Source organism: Photinus pyralis, unplaced genomic scaffold (genome assembly GCF_008802855.1).
Source record: "Photinus pyralis isolate 1611_PpyrPB1 unplaced genomic scaffold, Ppyr1.3 Ppyr1.4_LG10, whole genome shotgun sequence".
Taxonomy (NCBI): Eukaryota; Metazoa; Arthropoda; class Insecta; order Coleoptera; family Lampyridae; genus Photinus; species Photinus pyralis.
In genome coordinates, this window is record NW_022170250.1 from 7,426,185 (window position 1) to 7,447,864 (window position 21,680).

General features: G+C 39.5%; 2 protein-coding genes across 3 annotated transcripts in view; both read right to left on the reverse strand.

Moving 5' to 3' along the window:
* The window catches only part of LOC116161073 (fatty acid synthase-like), a 35,201-nt gene that overhangs the window by 11,046 nt on the left and 2,475 nt on the right, over positions 1–21,680 (reverse strand). Inside the window, exons 2-17 of the mRNA XM_031474282.1 lie at positions 20,474–20,724; positions 20,220–20,424; positions 19,967–20,170; positions 19,790–19,919; positions 19,593–19,743; positions 8,988–9,483; positions 8,752–8,943; positions 8,370–8,707; positions 7,833–8,324; positions 7,608–7,789; positions 3,557–3,720; positions 3,286–3,510; positions 2,852–3,239; positions 2,189–2,803; positions 2,033–2,142; positions 1,827–1,983 (exon numbers count right to left, since the gene is read on the reverse strand). Coding sequence (XP_031330142.1) covers positions 1,827–1,983; positions 2,033–2,142; positions 2,189–2,803; positions 2,852–3,239; positions 3,286–3,510; positions 3,557–3,720; positions 7,608–7,789; positions 7,833–8,324; positions 8,370–8,707; positions 8,752–8,943; positions 8,988–9,483; positions 19,593–19,743; positions 19,790–19,919; positions 19,967–20,170; positions 20,220–20,424; positions 20,474–20,724 — 4,300 coding nt within the window. The remainder of the gene's footprint in view (positions 1–1,826; positions 1,984–2,032; positions 2,143–2,188; positions 2,804–2,851; positions 3,240–3,285; positions 3,511–3,556; positions 3,721–7,607; positions 7,790–7,832; positions 8,325–8,369; positions 8,708–8,751; positions 8,944–8,987; positions 9,484–19,592; positions 19,744–19,789; positions 19,920–19,966; positions 20,171–20,219; positions 20,425–20,473; positions 20,725–21,680) is intronic.
* On the reverse strand, positions 10,889–14,567 carry LOC116161074. 2 transcript variants are annotated; one of them, XR_004143366.1, is made up of 2 exons: positions 11,220–14,567; positions 10,889–11,169 (listed from the first exon to the last, which is right to left on the reverse strand). XR_004143366.1 is itself a non-coding variant. In XM_031474283.1 (2 exons), exons 1-2 carry the CDS (start codon positions 14,287–14,289, stop codon positions 11,216–11,218), a joined length of 3,015 nt encoding a protein of 1,004 aa, XP_031330143.1. In that variant the 5' UTR covers positions 14,290–14,567; the 3' UTR covers positions 10,889–11,215. The 2 variants fall into 2 exon arrangements, 1 of the variants encoding a protein (XP_031330143.1); XM_031474283.1 differs by having other exon boundaries at positions 10,889–11,523; positions 11,583–14,567.

Consider the following 21,680-nt stretch of genomic DNA (forward strand, 5'->3'; position numbering starts at 1 on the left):
ATGGTGAAGATGATTGAGAGACAAATAAGAAAGGAAGTAGAATTAGTGAAAGTTGTCTAATTATCAAAAAGACGAGCAAAAAGACGACGAAACATATATAAAAAAGAATAAAAGACAAAGAAGTAGATAAAGGAGAAATCGAGAAAACGAAAAAGAAAACGAAGGAAAATACAATTAAAGGACAACATAGAAAGCAAGGAAGTAAAGGAGGAGGAAGACGAGGAAGAAACAAAAAGAGAAGAAGACAGAGATGGCAATGAAGGGGAACCGATTATGATGAGCTGACAAAATTGGTAAGGAAAAAAATGAAAGAGAGAACAGGAAAAACGAGAGAAAAGATTCGATGAAGATGAGACTACGAAAAAGACGAGGAAAAACACGAGAAAAAATAAGAAAAAACGAAAAAAAGACAAAGCAAAATATGTGAACGAAAACGAATAAGACGAAAAAGACAAAGAACGAGAAAATGTACAACAATAAAAACAAATAGTACAAAGAAAGAATGGAGAAGACAGTGAAGTACTCGGAAGGCAAGGAGACGACGTAAACGAAGAGAATGGGGAGAACGGTGAAGGAAACAAAAGACACAATAGTGGCAAAGGGATAAAGGAGACATGAAAGATTAAAAAACCAGGATAAGATGATGCAATTTATGCGAAAAGGGCAAAACGAAAGACAGCAAAATTGCTAGAATAAGAACGAATAGGATCGGAAAACGGGGAAGACGGGAAAAAGAAAGAGACATGTGAAGAACAACCCTACAGTGGTTATGAAGCAAACGAAGAGACGATAATGGAAACAAAGAATACGAGGCAGATAAGAAAGACGAAGGAAGGTACAATGAAGGGAAAGACAATTAACAAAACGAGGAAGAAGGCTATAGAAAGACGGCGAGAAAGAAAACGAAGGAAAATCCGCGAACCAGACCGAGGAGGAAACAACGAAGAACGAGTGCGAGAAAGACATGGTAGACAAGGTCGGCGATGATTATTAGGGGAACGGGAAAGGAAACGAGGGAGACAAAGGGTACCAGCTAAAAAAAAGGCGATAAAGATGACATTACAAAAAAAAACTCTTACAAAACCGTCTGCAAGACTCGGTACAACGACATCAAACTAAGCAGCAGGGTTCGGGGGGGAGGAGGGGGGGGGGTTATGGAACAACTCCAGCACAAGAAACCTTTATTTATATGAGTATACGAACGCTGTCATGATGATAATAATTTTAGGGAATTTTCTATACCCCCCAGACCCCTCCGGTGCATTCTCTCCCAAAACCGTCTGGTTGATCACTATTATTACAGTTTTCGGTAAAACACTATCAAACTTAGCACCGGGGGGAGGGAGGGGGGGGGGTATCAACACAAGAACCCTATACTTATATGAGTTTGGGTATGGTAATAATTCTTATAAGAAAATTTGGCTTTGTATTTTCTTAAAGAAATCAATGTTTGGGCAATTTCAAGTAGTTTGAATCATATAGATTTTACCATTTGTGCACTCATTGAAATGGGATTTGCTAAAAATTAGACAGAAAATATCCACGTAAATGGGTTCCATTTGATTAGCCATAAAGTGTTTTTCCATATATTTTTATTGACTTTGATATTGTAATAAGGGTAGTTCAAAAGGCATTAGATCTATTTTGGTTGAAATTCCTAGTAAAGGATGCAGATAGGGGACATATTGTACGAGGTCAATATATTCATGACCTTCATTTACTTTTCGAACGAATCTGTGATGGAAACCTCACAACTCAACCACAACATATAAATTTAAGACGAACTAGACAAACTCAATAGGATTGCATCTGATTTACAAACTCACATGTTCCAGGCATAGTAAAGCAGTAACATATGTTACAGTTACGGTAGCAGCCTCCTCCATAGACCATCCTTCTGGTACAGTTAGTGTCATGGCACGATCAGCCATTACCATTGTCGAAAGTGCGCCCTGTTTCACCATACCCATCACAGCTTGACCTCTACACAGGTACCTTTAATCAATACGTACCTCTACACTTTAAAACTTACGTCAGTAATTGTCCAGCAAATTCAAATCCCTGCAACATTTGCTGCTCCATGGCACTGATCCGTCCCGACGCGTTCATTACATCTCGAAAGTTGAGAGCGGCGTAGTGTATCTACAATTTCTTTAACCAACAGGTTACATTCGAGAAACGGGCTTACAGAGACTAAGTTCTGCTCCGAGCTAACTTGGCTTTCTCGTTTTAGCGGTCCCTCCAACCACTTAAAGCTAGAAAAGTCTCCTACCGTAAGCGCGCAACTAAACGCATGCTCGCATTGCACCAACTTCGACTGTCTGACGAGTAAATGACGGTAACTGCCCCACCTTCCGTTTTTGTATACGTTCACGGATAAACCCTTCTTCATCTGTTTGGCGTAGAAGTGGTGATTCGGATCGAACTTGGGAGCCTCCTCGTCCATGACGTGAGTGCAGAGTGTCCTTTGTGTGTAGGGGTCGAATCTGAGGCAGTTCGCGAGTCCCAATACTCCGCTGCACGGGTCGTCTTGTGCCAGAAGCATGATGGGTTTTTCATCTCGGATAACTAGCCGTTGCAGGATTGGCAGCCATTCGAAGTTTGGCACGTTGCTTAAATCGACAATGACACTGTCAGGTCTTGGTGCCTGTTTTTGGAGCAAAACGAGTACTTCGGTTTCCGTCTCATAAACGCTTATTATCTCAAGGCCTCGGATACCTTCTGGCCTGGGCAGATAGCCTGCTGCTTCTCGCGATAGCAGAAAACCGCCTTGTTTTACTGCCCTTGCCGATTCTTCGAGTAACTGTAACATATCAGCTTATCTCACGCGTTAGTGTGATTGAAATTGTACCAGGGGGCGTTGAAGTGCGTTTGTCAGTATCAACAGCAAGTGATCATGGGGTTGCTCAAGGTTGCTCACTATGATGTTGTCAAATTTGAAGTCTCGATTGGTGAGTATGACCAAATGGGTTTGCACCAGCGGTTCGTCTTCTAACGCTTGCTGCAGTATTGGCGTGATTGGTACCAAGGATTGAGCGTCATCCATCACTTCGACACAGTCGAAGAGGGTTTGGTGCACGTTCTCAATTATAATTTGAGTGTTGACCCTTACAGCTTCCTCCAGATCTAAACGCCCCTCGAATGGTACAAACTTGTACGCTTCCAAAACGGGCTCCCTGGACATTCGTTGTCTGGATACAGCATTTGAGATCAGGCCCCCAACCTCAACGCCCCCAGATCTGGAAGAAACTACAATGCAAAATCAAAAAGAACATTCTGAGTTACCTAACGACATTGGCGTGAGTCGACACGTGAACCGGCAGTTTTCCATTGGATACAAATTCCTGGCGAATCACCACCCGTCCGATATGAGTGGGAACGGAAAGACCACCACATTCCAGAAGCTGAACTTGCAGCATGTTATCCATCAAGGCCGTCCAGTTATCCGACCATTCGATTAAAGCCGTGCCGGTATCCAAGTCGCACGACTCCATACCACGGAATAGTCCACTTGTAACGGGAAGCTTAGTTCAATACAAAGTGGTAAGAAATTTACCTGTAGTCGTAGCCTTTGAGTTTGAGTGCCTTGTAAATATCTGACTTGTGTAATTTGAAAGGATTCGATACGTTGAGTGATACGGGATGATTCGTTAAAGGAGCGTCGCTTTGCCTCAGTCTGCGAACTTTTCCACTGACGATAACTTCTCCCATTTCCGCTATCTGTAAGTGGCAATCTCGTTTTCACAGTTTCACAGTGTAACGGGAGCCCTTTCATTTGATAATTAGAACGGGGTGTTTCTATTAGAGGAATGTTTATTCAATGGATTCTAAATGAATTTGTAAGTAATTTACTACTAGATGCATCGTGACCTGTGAATTGTCTGGGAAAAATTATTAGCTCCAGTCTGACGGTCGATAACGTAATCTTAACGTGACCAAAACAGCCGAATCAGAATTGCTAATGATGATGTCATGGAGCAGCGGGAGACGAGCGAACTAAACGATCTGGAAATCTGGCGAGTTTTGTCTATCGAAAAATTATAAAAGTACGAGCGGACCTTGGCGGTGACAGTTTTAATCATTAAAAAAATCAGCTTTGGTTAGGCGATATTGATTTGTACCACAGGGAATCCATCCATTTCAAAATCGCTATAATTCAGGTAACGTAATTTTTTTATTTAATAGAAGAGAACGATCGGTTTTCTTTAAGAAATTGCTTCATTGCGGAATCGATCCTTGTAAAGTGGCTGAATGGAGTAAATGGGGAAATTTTTTAAAATTCTGTAAATTGAAGGTTGCAGGATGAGTCGTGTGTTTTTACTTTTTATAGTTAACTCGCTCGATAAGTTCAGATATATAAATAGATTATAGATAAAGTACGAGACAGATGAATCATATCCGGTGGTATAAAGAAATCAACATAGCTTGAAAAAGTAGTACTAATATTGCAAGGGAAAAATTAGTAGGTTCAGAGCGCGAAAATTTTTTATTCGTTTTGACCCGTCGAAGAGACACATCATCATTTTTAGATAGAGATTTTTGAGTAGGTTAGGTAGTTTCGAGACCAGCTCCCGTTTTTTAGGTAAAGTAATTTTTTTATCTCATCTTTCCCATAGAAAAACAAAAAGGGGGTACTGTAACGGGAGCAATTTATCGCGATGAATGTTTTCAAATTTTTTTTATGGTTTAAATTGAACTCTGTTAGGGCAGTGTTTGAGGTGATTTTATTAGTTAGCTAGTATTCTAAAATTTAGTTATTTTAAATTTCTTTTTTAATTAATAATTTACAATCGAGTTCAACGTTTTATATTTCTGTAAGATGAAGGTTGCGGGATGCGTCATGGGATTTTCGCGTTAGGTAGTACTGAACAGCTCAATCAGTCGTGTAAAAATAGCTACGCAGCTTGGAAAAGTAGTACTAATATTACAAGGAGAAAATTAGTAGGTCCAGAGCGCGAAAATTTTTTATTCGTTTTGACCCGTCGAAGAGAGATCATTACTTTTAGATAGAAGGGTTTTCGAGTAGGTTAGGTAGTTTAGGGTTTTTTAGGTAAAGTAATTTTTTAATCTCATTTTTTCCATAGAAAAACAAAAATGGGGTACTGTAACAGGAGCAATTTATTGCGATGGGTTTTTTAAACCTTTGTTATGGTTTAAATTGAACTCTTAGGGCGGTTCAGTGTTTAGGGTAATTTTATTAGTTAGCTAATATTCCAAAATTTAGTTATTTTAAATTTCTTTTGTAATTAATAATTTACAATCGAGTTCAACGTTTTATATTTCTGTCAGATGAAGGTTACAAGATGGGTCATGGGATTTTCGCTTTAGATAGTACGGAACAGCTCAATCAAATCCGGTAGTATAAAGATAGCTACGCAGTTTGGAAAAGTAGTACTAATATTGCAAAGGTAGGTTCAGAGCGCAAAAATTTTTTATTCGTTTTGACCCGTCCAAGAGAGACATCGTTATTTTTACATAAAAGGGTTTTCGAGTAGGTTAGGTAGTTTAAAGGCCAGCTCCCATTTTTTAGGTAAAGTAATTTTTTAATCTGATTTTTCCTATAGAAAAACAAAAAGGGGGTACTGTAACGGGAGCAATCTATTGCGATAGATTTTTTCAAATATTTGTTATGGTTTAAATTGAACTCTATTAAGGTAGTTAAGTACTCTATGAGATAGCTAGTATTCCAAAATTTGGTTATTTTACATTTCTATTTTTAGTAAATAATTTACAAACGTGTTAAGCGTTTATTATTTCTGTAAATTGAAGGTTGCAAGACTTGTCATGAAACTTTTTTAAATTTCGTTAGGTAGTACGGGACAGCTCAATCATATCCGGTCGTATAAAAATGCTACGCAGCTTGGAAAAGTACTAGGTACTAATATCGTATGAGATTCCGAGCGCGAAAATTTTTTATTCGTTTTGAGTCGTCGAAGAGAGATCATTGCCAGTAACGAAAGAATAAAAAGCCATTTGAGAGCCCACGTCAAAGTTACCGTGAATTATCAATTCGTTTTTGAGCTCAAGTCAAAGAAGAAAGGAAACCGTCCGCGGGTCACAAGTTCGGAGAGTCTGATTCAAGAATAACCGGCCCGTGTGGCGCAGTTCAGTTGAAACTGGACTACGGTACTAAGGGTCCTGGTTCGAATCCGGCTTCCGGCATGGATATTTATAAATCTATAGTGGGTTGGATTGGTAGAGCAGCCTTGACTGAAATCCCGCCCACTCAAAAATAAAGTAAAAAATAAGTTTAAAAATAAATAACTGCCCAAATTGGCAGTACGGAAATGTTGGACGTGACGCATTTGGTAACAGTTTACTTTCACAGTAAATTTTGGATGATCACTGTAATTTTTGTTTAAGGACCACTGCAATATCGAAATTGTATGGTATTTCATTGTGCCGAATTATGATTGGTTCTTCAGGCGAGTCGGAATGCGCAAGTTAATCTTTTCTGTTTCCGTATTTCCGGATTTCTCGGTGTTGTTTTGGACGAGTTCTAACCAATTTCTCCCGTTTGGAGGATATAATTGGACTTGTCAATACGTAAGTGGTAACCATTTGCTAAAATCAGTAATCATCTCATCCTCTTTAGGAGTGGATTTTGATCCACATGATGTTTAAACTGTGGCCGTTATTTTTTAAATAACCCTCTTATAATTTAGTTTAGAGATATGTGTTGGAAAGGTAATTCGTTTTAGGGTTCAAGTTCGGGAATTTTTAAGTTTTAGTCTTCCGTTTCACTAGTTCGAGCATTCTACGTTAATTCCTAGGCTTAGCAACTTCATTTTCTTGTCAAGACACCTGATCTCCTAGACGGCGGCCATTTAGTTGTGGAAGCAAGACCAACATGTAATCACAGCATTTAAAGTGTAGTGTAGTGTAGATAAGGAATTATCGGGTCAACTAGAATAACCTGACTACACTGGAATTAAAATAAGTTAGTAATTAATTGGATAACTCCTCTTCAAGGATTATTTCAACAATTCTTTTAAAAATTGGGGGGTGTCTGTACGAAATTCAAAAAGCTTTATCAGAAGAGCGGTACGGTAGTGGCAACCGTATCAAGCTAAGTGATAGTAACCACTGATATGTCTGAGGTAGGCAGCTGGGGTACGCTTTTAAAAACAGACAGGGATACTGTAACGGGAGCTCGTTGGGCCGTTTAAATATTTTCGAATTTTATTTGCATATGTGCCGCTTCATACGAAGAGCGAACGCGAGTAGATTTAATGGCGACAACGAAGCACGTTTAAAAATGCGTAGGTTTCGCGATAATCTACAGTCGGTATCGGTATTTCTGGAAGGATGCAGATTAAATAAAAATAAGGAGTTGCGATTGGTTAAACTGCGTTTCGGACGGTTGGGAAATTGCACTCGGACTTTAGTGACGGCAAATTAATTTCATTTTCCGATTACGCGAACTAATAATGGCACGAAATAATTCGTACATGGACACAACGTGCTATCTTGAAGTACTTAGTTCATTATCAAACTAAGGCGCACCTAGACATCAGGAAAGCTGCACCTGTATAAATCTGCAAAGCAATCCGGGAGGAGCGTAAGGCAAATTGTTCGAATCGACCCTTATTATTTGCAGTGGTTACCTCGAATGCTCCAGTTGTCCTCTGAACTGACACGAACAATTTTACGGCGTCTGCTTTGGAAAAATGCGTCGTTCTGTGAAATTGAACGTCTTCGAAAATTACACGTAAATCGTCCTGGCGAACTTCTGCGTAGAAATCCCGTACAATTTTCAGGTAAGCGGTTGCCGGAATTATATTTCTTCCTAAAAACCACAGATGTCAATGGATAAAATGAAGACTTCGTACCGTCTATGACATGTCCAGTAATAAATTCCCATTGCTTGTCTTGGACGGCCACTGAAACCATGGCTGAACCGCTGTGCACGTTTTCGGTCCCGCTGCTAAGTGGCACAAACCAATTTTCCTCGTGGTTCCATTTAATTAAAGGCGAAATCGATGGAGTACCGGCGCTTAGCGGCCACGAAACCGTTGGGTACAAACCGGAAAGCTTCATGTTATACCCGCACTCGTAAAGTTTGCCCAAAGTGACGAGAAAGTGTTCGTTTGGTTCCATTCGTAACTGCTGAGAGAAGTCTCCAAGACAGGGTAGATCTTCTTCGGCGTGCAAAATAAAAAATGGAAGCTTCGATTTGAGACCTCGCACGGGAGTAAACATGGAGGAAATTAAAAACTCCGCGGAGAATTCCCGGTTCGATTCATTGTGTACCGAAATCCATTTCGATGACCTCTGTTTGGGGAAGATCACCTGCGACTTTAGTCTATTCTTCAGATCTACGGCTAAAAGACGTGGTCAAAGGTCCAGTGCCTTTGAGATTAACTTACTCAACGCTTGTTGGTGTTCGGTCCAGGTTTGGTTTGGTTCCAGTGGATCTTGATACCCGCCATTATTGCCTTCAAATGTGCTGAGACATTCCCTCAGGTGGAAAGCTATGGTCACGGCATCCTTCAAACTGAGCGAGTCCGTCATGTAGCCTGCGGAAATCTCACCGACGGAATATGCTACGACATACTCCACATTCAACTCTACGCACTTAATCAGTTCGACCAAAATCAGTTGGCTCAGTACTGTTGCGAGTACCAGATCAGCTGGCGAATGGTCCCACCCAGCACTGAATATCTGGGTTAGGTCAAGTGTCGAACAACTAACCGCCGCTTGAATCCTAAATGGAGCTTGGAGTTACTCTGGGTCACAAGGTCGACTTACCGTGTTAAGGCAGCCGAGTAAACTGGGAATTGCCCAAGGCACTGGACAAATTTGAGCAATTCTGAATTAGGACCACCAAATACCAAGCAAAGTGGAGCAGTTCGCCGTTCAATGCATCTCCTTGACCGTTCTGTGACTCCAGACTTCTCCACTATAACAAACCCACGATACAGGTGCTCATCCATTTGCTTACTAGAAATCGGTTATTACTGTCGAGGTACCAATGCAAAATTTACCTGAAAAGTTCGTGCATCAACCGTACAAACTCCCCGTCTAGTGTCCTTTGCTCCAAATCCTCAGTAAAAGCGTCAATGGTCTCCCCACTACGTCCACTAAAACACACCAGCCTCGGCAAGTCGTCATCCGGAACTCCACCATTGACCTTCGCCTTTGCATGCCGCCTCAACAGAACGTGAGCATTGACACCGCCAAATCCAAAATTGTTAACCGCCACCAAACCGGACTGTTCCTTCGGCCACGGGACCAAGTCGGTTACGACGGCCATTCGACCCTCTACGATCGCGTCGATGTTGCTTTTGGAAAAGTTAATGTTTGGCAGAAGATTGTCTCCTTCCATGCCCAAAAGCACCTTCGTCAGGGAACACAGTCCGGATGCTGACTCCGCGTGACCCTGGTTGGACTTCGCGGATCCCACGGGGAGAGGTCTCTGGCGCGCGGTGCAGAATATCTCGTCCATGGCGAAAATCTCTTCTGGATCGCCCGCCTTAGTACCTAAAATGCGTGGGCTTTGAGATTCCCTTTTGGTTCTTCTAGCCGGGTACAGATGAACTATACCGAACCTGGCTCAGGTCGCATGCCTCCTAGGTTAAGGTGGCGTGCCACGTGACGGTGACCTTAGAAATTAGGCCAAGGTCAAAGTAGCGTGCCACGTTAGCGGTGACCTTGGAAAGTAGACCGCGGTAAAGGTCAAAAGACCAGTTGTAACAGTCCGTTTAAAGGCGCAGACTAACTGAGTTATCATGTACACTGACGAGCTTTATATCCTAATCATCTGCCCTTGAACTCACCCCTAGTTTATAAAAAGATCATTTGGAAACGTGAAGTGAACTTTGATAGATGCCTTGAAGGTTACTATCAGGGAAGAGCGGGGAGCGAGTGCTCTTTGCACTTTACCTTGACCTACTTTTTATGGTCACTGCAAGGCTAGAGAGGACACACCCCAAAGATAACCTTGAGAATAAAGTCAATGTCCTCGTATGACCTTGAAAGTGTATGAGGCCTCGGGTGACGTTGAAAATGTAAGTTGGCATCCTAAAAATGGGGTCAATTACTTTGGATGACCTTGACAAATAATTAATCGATGACATCTGATGACCTTGACACTATCGGGTCAATGGCATTCATTTGACACCACAACAAAATGGGGCCGAGGACCTCCCATGACCTTGAAAATGTATGGGGCCAATGACCTCGGATTATAGTCCGAGAGCTAGCAAACATTATACCACCTGACATTATTCCAAAGGTTCACTATTTTTATTTAAAAGTACTTTACATGCACATTATTAAATCGGGCGTCTGCCGGGTTATATTGGCAGCGTTAGAGTAGGGCGCGTGCTCAAATTTGGAAAAAATTTCGAGAAATCACACGATTTCTTCCAGGATGGGACATGTTCCATTCGATGCACAATGTTGAGTTATATCTTTATCGATAATGGCAGACGATCCAAGTGGCAGCGTTTGTCCAGCAGACGCTAACAAAAATAGCAAAAAACTCGTTAAAGCTCGTGATATTGTTCCAGCTTCAAATTATACTTAAAAGAAAGAGCGGGAAATTGCAAAACGATGTGTCGAAACAGAATTTGAGCAGACGGCAGCGTTTTGATAGCAGACGCCGTTAAAGATTGTCATTCCATCTCAGTTTAACACGTAAGGAGTAACTCGATAGAGCGAGACGTCTACAGTGTTCAGGCTTACATGCGTTCTGGCCGCCATATTAATATTAAAAATATGTACTGTATTTCATCATCATTTAATATTTTTTAAGAAAACAATAACCTATTATACAAAAGTAAAAAAAAACACCTAAATAATTAATCTTCTTCATCACTAGTTTCACGATATTTTGGATCTTGATCCTCATCAGATTCATCCACAAGTACATTAATGTCTTTAGTTAGGATATCTTCCAATTTTTCGGGAAATTGGGGCCCTGCGTACCAGCGTAGTGTGTACAAATTGTTATCAATAATCCAACCGTGGTTTTCAGGCAGGTAAAATTTAGGGGATCTTTGTGTGGCATGTCTCCAAATACCACAAACCTGGTTGACTCTTTTAATTTTCATTAAAAGTACATCTGAGCATGGTGGAAGTGAGCTACCATCGAATTGCCGTATTCGATTAAATATCTCATTGTCATTATGTTTGGGTTTATATGCGTCTAAGAAAATTTCGTATCTGCAATATTTTTAATAAACACTCGAAGATGGGGCATCCCACCTACTTACCTTGCTTTATTTATTTCTGTTGTTTGTCTTTTTCCGTATATTAGGCAAGCGAATTTTTCAACTGCCTTAATTTGTTTTTCATCTACGTTTTCAGAATTGCCGAAAGTTGCAAAAACTGCCTGCATGTCCTTATCTTGTTCTAAAATTTTGAATGGCTTCAGTTTTCCTTTTCTTGCAAAAGCTGCGGTGTAATCGCAACCCGTAATTGCATGAAAAGCTGGCATAGCATTACATAGTTCCGGGCCTAAACTAAGAATTATGGCATTCAAGTGGATGTATCTTAATGTGTTGTTACGCTGTGTACCTAAAAATGTATTTAAAGCAAAATAGATTTCACCGTGGGTAATAATTATTTCCTATTACCTGTTTCAATCCAAATTGATAAATTTTGAGGCAATACATAAAAATTTCCCAGGGCGATAATGAATATATCCGTATCCGAAGCTTTTATAACGACATTGCTGTCTTCTGGAAGTTTAGACAAATGAAATACTATCCTGGAATCGGCTTCTTCATGGTAACATATTAGTTCTTCTTTAATTTCTTGTAACATAAATCCATTTGCGTTACTATATTTGTAACATATATCATTACAATTTACGTAAATAATTTTGTCCCCTAAAATAGTGGCATAATGATCTTGGCACCATTCCTGGACTAGAAATTCTACCAACGAGGACTTGAATTTATCTGATCTGAGTGCCTTAAATAAATCTGTAGGTCGTTTCTGGTCAGGTCCGGTAATGCTATATTCGACATCTCTGTCAAAAATTCCCCGAGACTCTCGCTCGAGATCTTTAATAGACGGACTAATTATTTTATCGAAAATAATATCAATTCTATTTCCCTTTAGTTGGCAAATTTTTGACAGAATTTGTCCAGCCAGTTTACCGAATGTCATAGGCAGATTGGCTGCTATAAGGTGCAGAAAATAGAAACCATCAACCAAGGTGCAATTGACTACAGTGGGATGACAATGATTTGTTCTTTTTTCTAAATATTTAAATAAAGCCGATTTTGCTGTTTTGTTTATAGCTCCGTCAATATGACCTAATGATAACGGAATAGATGTTAATGGATACTGCATTATTAATTCCAGATCAATGTTATTTTCTAACGCTAATATTAGCATTCTTCCCATTAAGTCTCTTTCCAGTTTGACCTCAGTGTCTTTTCCATCCCTCTTTACAAGTTTCTTGGACTCTGAGGCAAAAGTATAAACCTTTTGTCTTTTAATAGGACTTTCAAATCTTTCATTATTATTTTTACATTCTATTAGAAAATCATTCCTAGCCTTTTCTCCAATTTGCAACACATTTAGCAAGAAATCTTCAGTATTTCCACTAGCTGCCTTTCCCGTTGCTAAATTAAACAGTTTAGTTTTATTAATTCTGCTATCAAAAGGATTTAGTGTATTTTGAATGCCATTTCTTATTTCTGAGAGAGCAGTATAATTTTTTTCCATTATATGAGGTCGCGTTTCGTTAGTAATATCTTCCATGTTAGATAAATTTAATTTATCTAAAAGATGAGTGGTTAATGAAGTTCGAAGAGAATGACTAACAGCCCACCGTTTTCTTGCAGATATAGAGTTTGTAAGCGCCGCAATTCCTCCTCCAGCCTTACCAGAAGCATCTGCATTAATAGTCTGTTCTAAAGTAAGGTCTACAGGTGTACGTGAAAAATTCTTTTCAGTTCTTCTAATAGATAACCCACCAGCTATTAGATTTTCTTTAAGTCCAGGGTGGGTACTATCAATGTCGACAATGTTGTCGTAAAATCGCAATAGCCATCTTGAGTAATTGTGATGGTTCATGGCAAACATAACAGAAGCTATTTTTGGCAAACAAGACACGTACAACTCAAAGTCACCAGTGCGTATGCTTCTTGCGAATCTTTGATATATTTTTATAAGGCTCACATAAGTTATCCAATATTTAGCAGTTTTGCCATAGAGGCCATTTTCTGTATCTTTATAATATGTTTCATAGTTATTTAACATATCGTCTATGTCTGCAGGCAGATTATCCAGACTCTCTACATTTTCTAAACTTGGTATCAAAGCAGTTGAATCAATTCCATACTTTTCGAAATATGATTCTAAATGTAAACGTTGGATTGCTGTAGCTAAAAGTCCATGGATTCGTTTACACCTATTAAAATGGGTGCCTGTAATGAACCCCTTTAATGATCCTGCAGCCAAAACATTCGCCTCTATTAATATATAAGGTCCTCCAGATTCTTCTAAAAATTTTCCAACCGCTTTGAAATACGACAACTGTACATGAAAAGCGCCTAGATGTATAAATATATTGTCATATTTTGGCGACTCTTGGCATTGAATTTGCATAGCTGTCTTTGCAATTTGTAAGTCATACGTGACAGAGATATATTTTTGTGCACACTGAGAAGCTACATTTTGTGCAATTTTTAAAGTGTGCAAAACAACTGCATTATTTGTTGGGGATGCATTTATTGGTGGTAGGTACCAAATTTTCTGAAGAGGAAGATCATCACGAATTCTTTGGCTATTCCATCCTACCCATGTTGGAATATCTCTATTCAATAAAGTTATAAATAAAACGAAAAGATTGTCAATTTTTTTTACAAACTGCATGTTATTTGGAACCTTATTTACTTTTTCAATTGTCACATTTAAAATTGTATTAAGTTTAGGTTTTTTATAATATGGCTCTATATCATCATTTATTGCATCAAACACTCGTCGTCGTTTTTTTCCTTTTGAAATTTGCATATCATTAACATTACTATTGGCGCTTACTTCAGCATGATCATGATTGTCACTATAGGTATTTTGGTACACTATACCCACGGTATCGTGCAATGTGTCTTTTCCGTTCAGAGTTTCCACAAAACAATCAAAATTATCGAATGCAAGTGAAGTACACAAATTGGGTAGCCTTTTAAGATCTTTTGGTACTATGTTCTTTTCCTCTACTGCTGAATATGTTAGCTCGGTTTCTATTTCCTCGACCACTGAATAACTTGCAGTGTGTCCCAATTTGTTTAAAATGTTGATAATTTTACGACTTCCCGTAAGAGATTTCATTACTAGTCCGAGCTCTAGATGTTTTCCGGGCTTTATGTTACCATTTGTAACAGAAAATATTGCATCTTGAGAAAGTGAACCAACCCTTATATGATCGGTGGCTATTTGTTTTGCTCTAGGACCAAGTAATAAATTTGAGAAGAATTGTTGTAAAGAATCCGGAATGTCACATTCCCCTTCAACTATGTGTTTTAACTCTAAAGCATTTGGTAAATATTTCTTATTCAGGTTTAATATATCGCGACGTAACTTGAACGCAACATTTTGAATATTAACGCACTGATTTGTCTGATTTGAAACGCACAGTTTTATAGCATTTAGTTTATTTATTTTTGAAGAATGAGTAATAATCTTGCGTTTGTATTTGGTAAAAGCCAAATCGTCCTTATAAACATTTTTTAAAGCGTTCATTAAATGGTAGGATTTATATTTTTCTTTCTTGGATTCATAATTTTCGACATTAACTTCAAAAACAAATTGAATAAAAATATTATAGATGTCTTTTAGGTAATACACTTGTTCTTTTTCAATAATTTCGACGTTAATGAAACTGCAAATGTTAGCAAAGCATTCTTTATGCATGGCGCGATTGATTTTCCATGTGGATGACTGTTTATTGTTTTCATTTTGAGCTTTCTTAAATTTTTGCTCATATTTTACACGACAAATTCGATGGTACATCACATCTTTAGCAACAAAATCCACATCAGCAATTTTTTTTATCATTTCGTAGTCATGCAAAAGTTTAGCAAAACGTTTAATTTTAGATTCAAAATTTTGGGTTTCGCAAGCACTAAGTACTACTTTCTTATTATTTCGATAATAAAATTCCTTGTTGCAAAATAAGCAAACCCGGCGTAAAGTACCCGTATCACTATTTTTTAAAAGGGGACCATATTTAGTTCTCGTTAAAATAGAAGTTGAAGGTTCTGCAGTGCTTGGATTACTGTTATTAGGGTTTTTAAATAATAAATTTGAAATTTCGTTCGGAGTTACACTGGATAATTTTGCTTTTTTGACTGCCGTAAATAATCGGTAACACTGACTATGATATCCACTATCGAAATTTAAAGTCATTGGTAAATTTATATTTGAATATAACATATTATATTTTTTTCGTGCAGCCAGTATTAATAAGCACTTTTTATATGATTCTTCGGTAAATTGATTTATTCGAATGCAATCATTTTCTATATTTTTTACGTGTATAACGCATTCGCGTTTACAACTGCCGGAAATATCCATATTAGGTTCTATAATAGAGATAATGGTGCTAAAATCTATTAATACCAATTGGAAAATGTACTTACACGAAGATTATTTGAGACAGAAATACGGAAATTCACAAAATCACAATGGATTATTACCTCGATTATTACTTATAGCTGAATTAATTCAAGCTTCGAGCTACTTTGACTGAAAACCATCACACAATGTTTGCTATTGCAAAAATATTAAATAAGTACAATACCGCTGAATCTTCGATGCTCGACCAGAACGTATGTGAGCCTGAACACTGTAGACGTCTCGCTTTATCGAGTTACTCCTTACGCGCTAAACTGAGATAGAATGACAATCTTTAACGGCGTCTGCTATCAAAACGCTGCCGTCTGCTCAAATTCTGTTTCGACACATCGTTTTGCAATTTCCCGCTCTTTCTTTTAAGTATAATTTGAAGCTGGAACAATATCACGAGCTTTAACGAGTTTTTTGCTATTTTTGTTAGCGTCTGCTGGACAAACGCTGCCACTTGGATCGTCTGCCATTATCGATAAAGATATAACTCAACATTGTGCATCGAATGGAACATGTCCCATCCTGGAAGAAATCGTGTGATTTCTCGAAATTTTTTCCAAATTTGAGCACGCGCCCTACTCTAACGCTGCCAATATAACCCGGCAGACGCCCGATTTAATAATGTGCATGTAAAGTACTTTTAAATAAAAATAGTGAACCTTTGGAATAATGTCAGGTGGTATAATGTTTGCTAGCTCTCGGACTATAACTGTAAATGCAATGTGTCAACAAAAATGGAGTAAATGTCTCGCATGACCTTGAAGATTTATGTGACATTGAAAATGTATGAGGTCAATGACTAGGGTGACATTGAAAATGTATGAGCTTAATGACATTGGGTTACAATTGAAAATGTATGTGATCAATGACCTCGGATGACCTTGAAAATGTATGGATCAATGACCTCGGGTGACATTGAAAATGTAAGTTGGCATCATAAAAATGGGGTCAATTACTTTGGATGACCTTGACAAATAATTGGTCCATGACCTCTGATGACCTTGACAATTTATAGGGTCAATGGCATTCATTTGACAATTTGACAACACAACAAAGCGGAGCCAACGACCTCGCAGGACCTTAAATATTTATGGAGCCAATGACCTCGGATGACTGAAAATGCAATTTGACAACAAAGATGTAGTCAATGTCCTCGGACGACCTTGAAAATGTATGAGACCAATGACCTCGGGTGACATTGAAAATGTAAGTTGGCATCCTAAAAATGGGGTCAATTACTTTGGATGACCTTGACAAATAATTGGTCCATGACCTCTGATGACCTTGACAATTTATAGGGTCAATGGCATTCATTTGACAATTTGACAACACAACAAAGCGGAGCCAACGACCTCGCAGGACCTTAAATATTTATGGAGCCAATGACCTCGGATGACTGAAAATGCAATTTGACAACAAAGATGTAGTCAATGTCCTCGGACGACCTTGAAAATGTATGAGACCAATGACCTCGGGTGACATTGAAAATGTAAGTTGGCATCCTAAAAATGGGGTCAATTACTTTGGATGACCTTGACAAATAATTGGTCCATGACCTCTGATGACCTTGACAATTTATAGGGTCAATGGCATTCATTTGACAATTTGACAACACAACAAAGCAGAGCCAACGACCTCGCAGGACCTTAAATATTTATGGAGCCAATGACCTCAGATGACTGAAAATGCAGTTTCACAAAAAAAATGGAGTCAATGTCCCCGGATGACCTTGAGAATGTATGAGATCAATCACCGCGGGTGACATTGAAAATGTAAGTTGGCATCCTAAAAATGGGGTCAATTACTTCGGATGACCTCAACAAATAATTGGTCTATGACCTTTGATGACGTTGACACTATATCGGGTCAATGTCACTCATTTGACAACACAATAAAACGGGGCCAACGACCTCGCGTAACCTTAAATATTTATGGAGCCAATGACATCGTATGAGTGAAAATGCAATTTGACAAAAATGGAGTCAATGTCCCCGGATGACCTTGAAAACGTATGAGTTCAATCACCTCGGGTGACATTGAAAATGTAATTTGGCATCCTAAAAATGGGGTCAATTACTTACGATGACATTGACAAATAATTGGTCCATGACCTCTGAGGACCTTGACACTTTATCGGGTCAATGTCATTCATTTGACAATTTGACAACACAACAAAATGGGGCCAACGACCTCGCATGACCTTAAATATTTATGGAGCCAATGACTTCGGATGACTAAAAATGCCATTTGACAACAAAAATGAAGTCAAAGTCCTCGGATTATCTTGAAAATGTATGGGATCAATGACCTCGGGTGACATTGAAAATGTAAGTTGGCATCATAAAAATGGGGTCAATTACTTCGGATGACCTCAACAAATAATTGGTCTATGACCTTTGATGACGTTGACACTATATCGGGTCAATGGCACTCATTTGACAACACAATAAAACGGGGCCAACGACCTCGCATGACCTTAAATATTTATGTAGCCAATGACCTCGGATGACTGAAAATGCAATTTGACAACATAAATGGAGTCAATGTCCTCGAATGACCTTGAAAATGTGAGATCAATGACCTGGGGTAACAGAAAATGTAATTTGACACCCCAAAAAAATGGAGTCAATACCTGACCTTGACACTTTAGGGGCCAATGACCTCGGATAACATTCAAATGTAATTTGATACCCCAAAAATAGAGCCAATAACCTCGAGCGACGGAGTTGTGAGATCATCATCTGGAATTCAGCAGAATTTCAGTGCATGGGTTTCTTGAGGGACAGTCTAAACCTCGGGTATTTCAATTGATTACTAAACGCCATCTTGAAAACGGCGTTATTTAATTAACAAAGTATAGGTAGGGAGTATTCCGGGGAGTTTTTCAATTAGTTAGGTTCTGGGCTGCGAAGTGTCAACCGTGCTGCAGCTCAAAGTATAATTTTTTTCAAGAGATTATGTAAAAAATTACTAAAGGGAAACCAGCAGTTTAATTCAGTCACAGCACGATTGCGCGGGGTTTCACTGTGGTTGACACTGTAAAACAAGGTAATTGCATTTGTATGTTCAACCCATTACCGTGCTTTTAAGGGTAAAATGAATGACATTGTTGTCATTTAAATAATAAAAAAGAACGTTATCCTTGAAATCTGCAATTTCTTTCCAAACGCCAGAGCTTTATTACGAGACTCAATTCCTTTAGGAGCTTGAAATCCCTAAGAAAGTTTAGAACCTTCAGGATTATTATGGGATAGGTCTCTTTGGAAAGGAAGATTCGTTTTGAAAAAGAATAGCACCGGAGGTCTAGGTCCCCAGTATACGAATATATTATGACAATTGTAGGGCAACGAAGATTGATTCTGTGTTTTGTCTGGGGGAGAACCCCCAGACCCCCCCGGATCTATGTTCTGCCCCAAAATATTAAGTGCCATTGCCACTTGTTTCATAATAGGGCCATCGAAGGTAACTCCAAAAGTCTATGGGACAGAGATGCCCCTCAGAAAAGGAAAAGTTGCTTTTCTTTGCCAAGAATCGACGACCTACTTCATGGAGCAAATGCCCCCTGCGTAAGTACCTTAGATCTTCGAGCAGGTTATTGGCAAATAACCATGCGTCCCAAAGACAGGGTCAAGACCGCCTTCGTGACGTCTGGATTTGATCGATTAAAAAGGATGCCATTCGGGTTGAAGAATGCCCCCTGCAGTTTCCATAGGCTAATTGATCACTTCCGCACCGGAATACCGGAAAGATACCGTTCCTATCATACCTGGATGACTTAATAGTTTGATCCAAGGGCGCCGAATGGCACCTTGAAGGTCTAGATCAGGTATTTCGGCGACTTGAACAGTTCCAATGTTAGGATTTTTCTTTGTAGCAGATACCTGATTATTTATTTGGCGCTTAACGTGGGGCAAAGCAGTATCTATGAGCCCTTTAATCGTGGAGAAAGCGGTGTGAACCACCTCCACGGAAATCTTACTTCACAAATTTGCAGAGTGCCCGCTTACCTGTAGCGTGTGCTTCCAAGAAATCTATGGACGAGGGCTCAACGCCACATTCCTGATATAAATCTAACAAGAGCTCTTTCTTTGCCTTTCGCGACGGAAACGTAATGCTTTCTTCTTTGTACCCGTCACAGTTTGTCTTTGTGTTGATTATCTGAAAGACAAGATTAGGAAGACTCTAAAGTTAGAAAAAGACGAACAGTCGCGTAAATACGTCTCGCATCCTTTTCCCTTTGGATGAACACCGCGGTTACTGCCTCGGAACGTACGTACCCATCTGCATCTTCGTCGAACGACTTGCAACGTCCATCTTGGCTCAGCACGCCTAACCTGCAATAAGTCAGTTGTTGGATCAGTCGGAACCGTCTCATACTAACCGTGAGTATTCCACTGAAGATTTCGGGTGCAGGCACAGGTTACAAGCTCCAACAATCGCCGAGTCGCATTTTCCAGATCTGATCGCCCGACATGCGTCATCTAACGCAACTAAAGAGCTGCTACAACCGGTATCGACGGTAACTGACGGCCCTTCCAGACCTAACAGGTGACTTATCCAGTTTGATTGCATGGATCGGATACAGCTGGAAATTAATGTGTTTGGATTCACTGACTGCTTCCGTTCCTACTCACCCGCTGCCTGCGAAGTTCGGTGAGGTCAGATTTTGGTAGAAAAGGACACGTTGCGTTTCCGGCAGGCCCGTACCGATAAAGACGCCGGTGCGCGTCCCCCTGATCTCGTCAGGGCGGTACCCCGCGTCCAAGACGGCTTCGGTTGCCTTCTCGAGGAGTAACCGACCGGCGGGATCCATGGCGTTGACTTGCGCCGAGTGTACGCCTGAGAGGTGAACCGATCGGTTTTAGTTATCGACCTTAGTTCGGCTTACCGAAGAAACCCGAATCGAAGTGTTCGACGAAGTTAATCTTTCCGGCTCGTCTAGGGATTTCGGGATCGTTCGTAGTCCATCGTAGCGACTCGGAGGTGATCATGTCGACTTTGTTCGCAAGATTATGTCGGTATTGGTAGATGTCGTCGGATCCAGGGAAGCTCCCCGCCATACCTGTTATCACCACTCCATCTTCGACAAGTGGCTGATCGCCGCCATTCAATTTTCGGTTGGTTTTGGGAACCATGTTTCTGTAAATGTTTAAAGAGATGGCGTTGAACCGTGGGAATATTCAAAATCACCAGAAGTTTCACAATCATGGCGAGTCGGTTTCAGAATCATAAATTAAAATGAGACTGTGAATCCTTCTGATTAGTATTCCGGCTCTGATTATACTAATCTGATTTTGAATCGGATCCTTATCTTTGTCTCAGTTTTGGCCTCAAAGTAGATTCGAAATGCGATTCTGATATTTTATTTGGATTCAATATTGACTGGTTCTAATTAAATTCGTTCACTGAACCTATTCTAACACTGATTTCGGATCAGATCTAAAGTTAAAGAATGTCAGATTCATATTTCAAATGGAACCTAAATCAATCAGACTGAAGTTTCAAGCCACATTTGGAATCAGAATCGAAGTCTGTATCACAATCGGATTCAGAACTAGAACTTTCACTTTCACAGTCGGCAAAAAAGTGAAAATCTGGATTAGTCTCATAGTCAGAATTTGGGCCGAAGTCATAGACTGGGTCAGAACCAAAATCCGGAATTGGCGTGGAAGGCTTAATCAATATCAAAATTAATTTGAACCAGTAAAATTGGAACCAAATAAAAAATCAGAATCGCACTTAGAATCCACGTTGTAACCAAAACCGGGGCTAGAATCTAGAATCAGTAGCGGAATCGAAATCAGAGTGCCAATTCAAAACAAAAATTAATCAGCCTTCGAAGTTACGGGTAGAGCCAAAGTCAGAAATATAATCACAGTCAGAATCAGATTTAGCGACTAGACAGAAGCAGAATCTTGACCCGAATCAGATTGAAATAAAAATCAGAATCGGAATCGAAATTAAAATCAGAATCAAAATTACAGTATGAAAACATCAGTATCAGAATACCACTTACAATCCAAATTAAGATTTAGAGTGAAAAACAACGAAGAAATCCGATTCAGTGACAGAAACGGAGTTGGATCAATGACTGG

What these genes read in the sequence shown, in the direction of transcription:
- LOC116161074 (XM_031474283.1), bottom strand. Translation starts at nt 14,289, where the DNA reads ATGAAATCTCTTACGGGAAGTCGTAAAATTATCAACATTTTAAACAAA. An exon ending in ATCAATTTGGATTGAAACAG is followed by an intron (nt 11,524 to 11,582) that starts GTAATAGGAAAT and finishes ATACATTTTTAG; the next exon opens with GTACACAGCGTAACAACACA.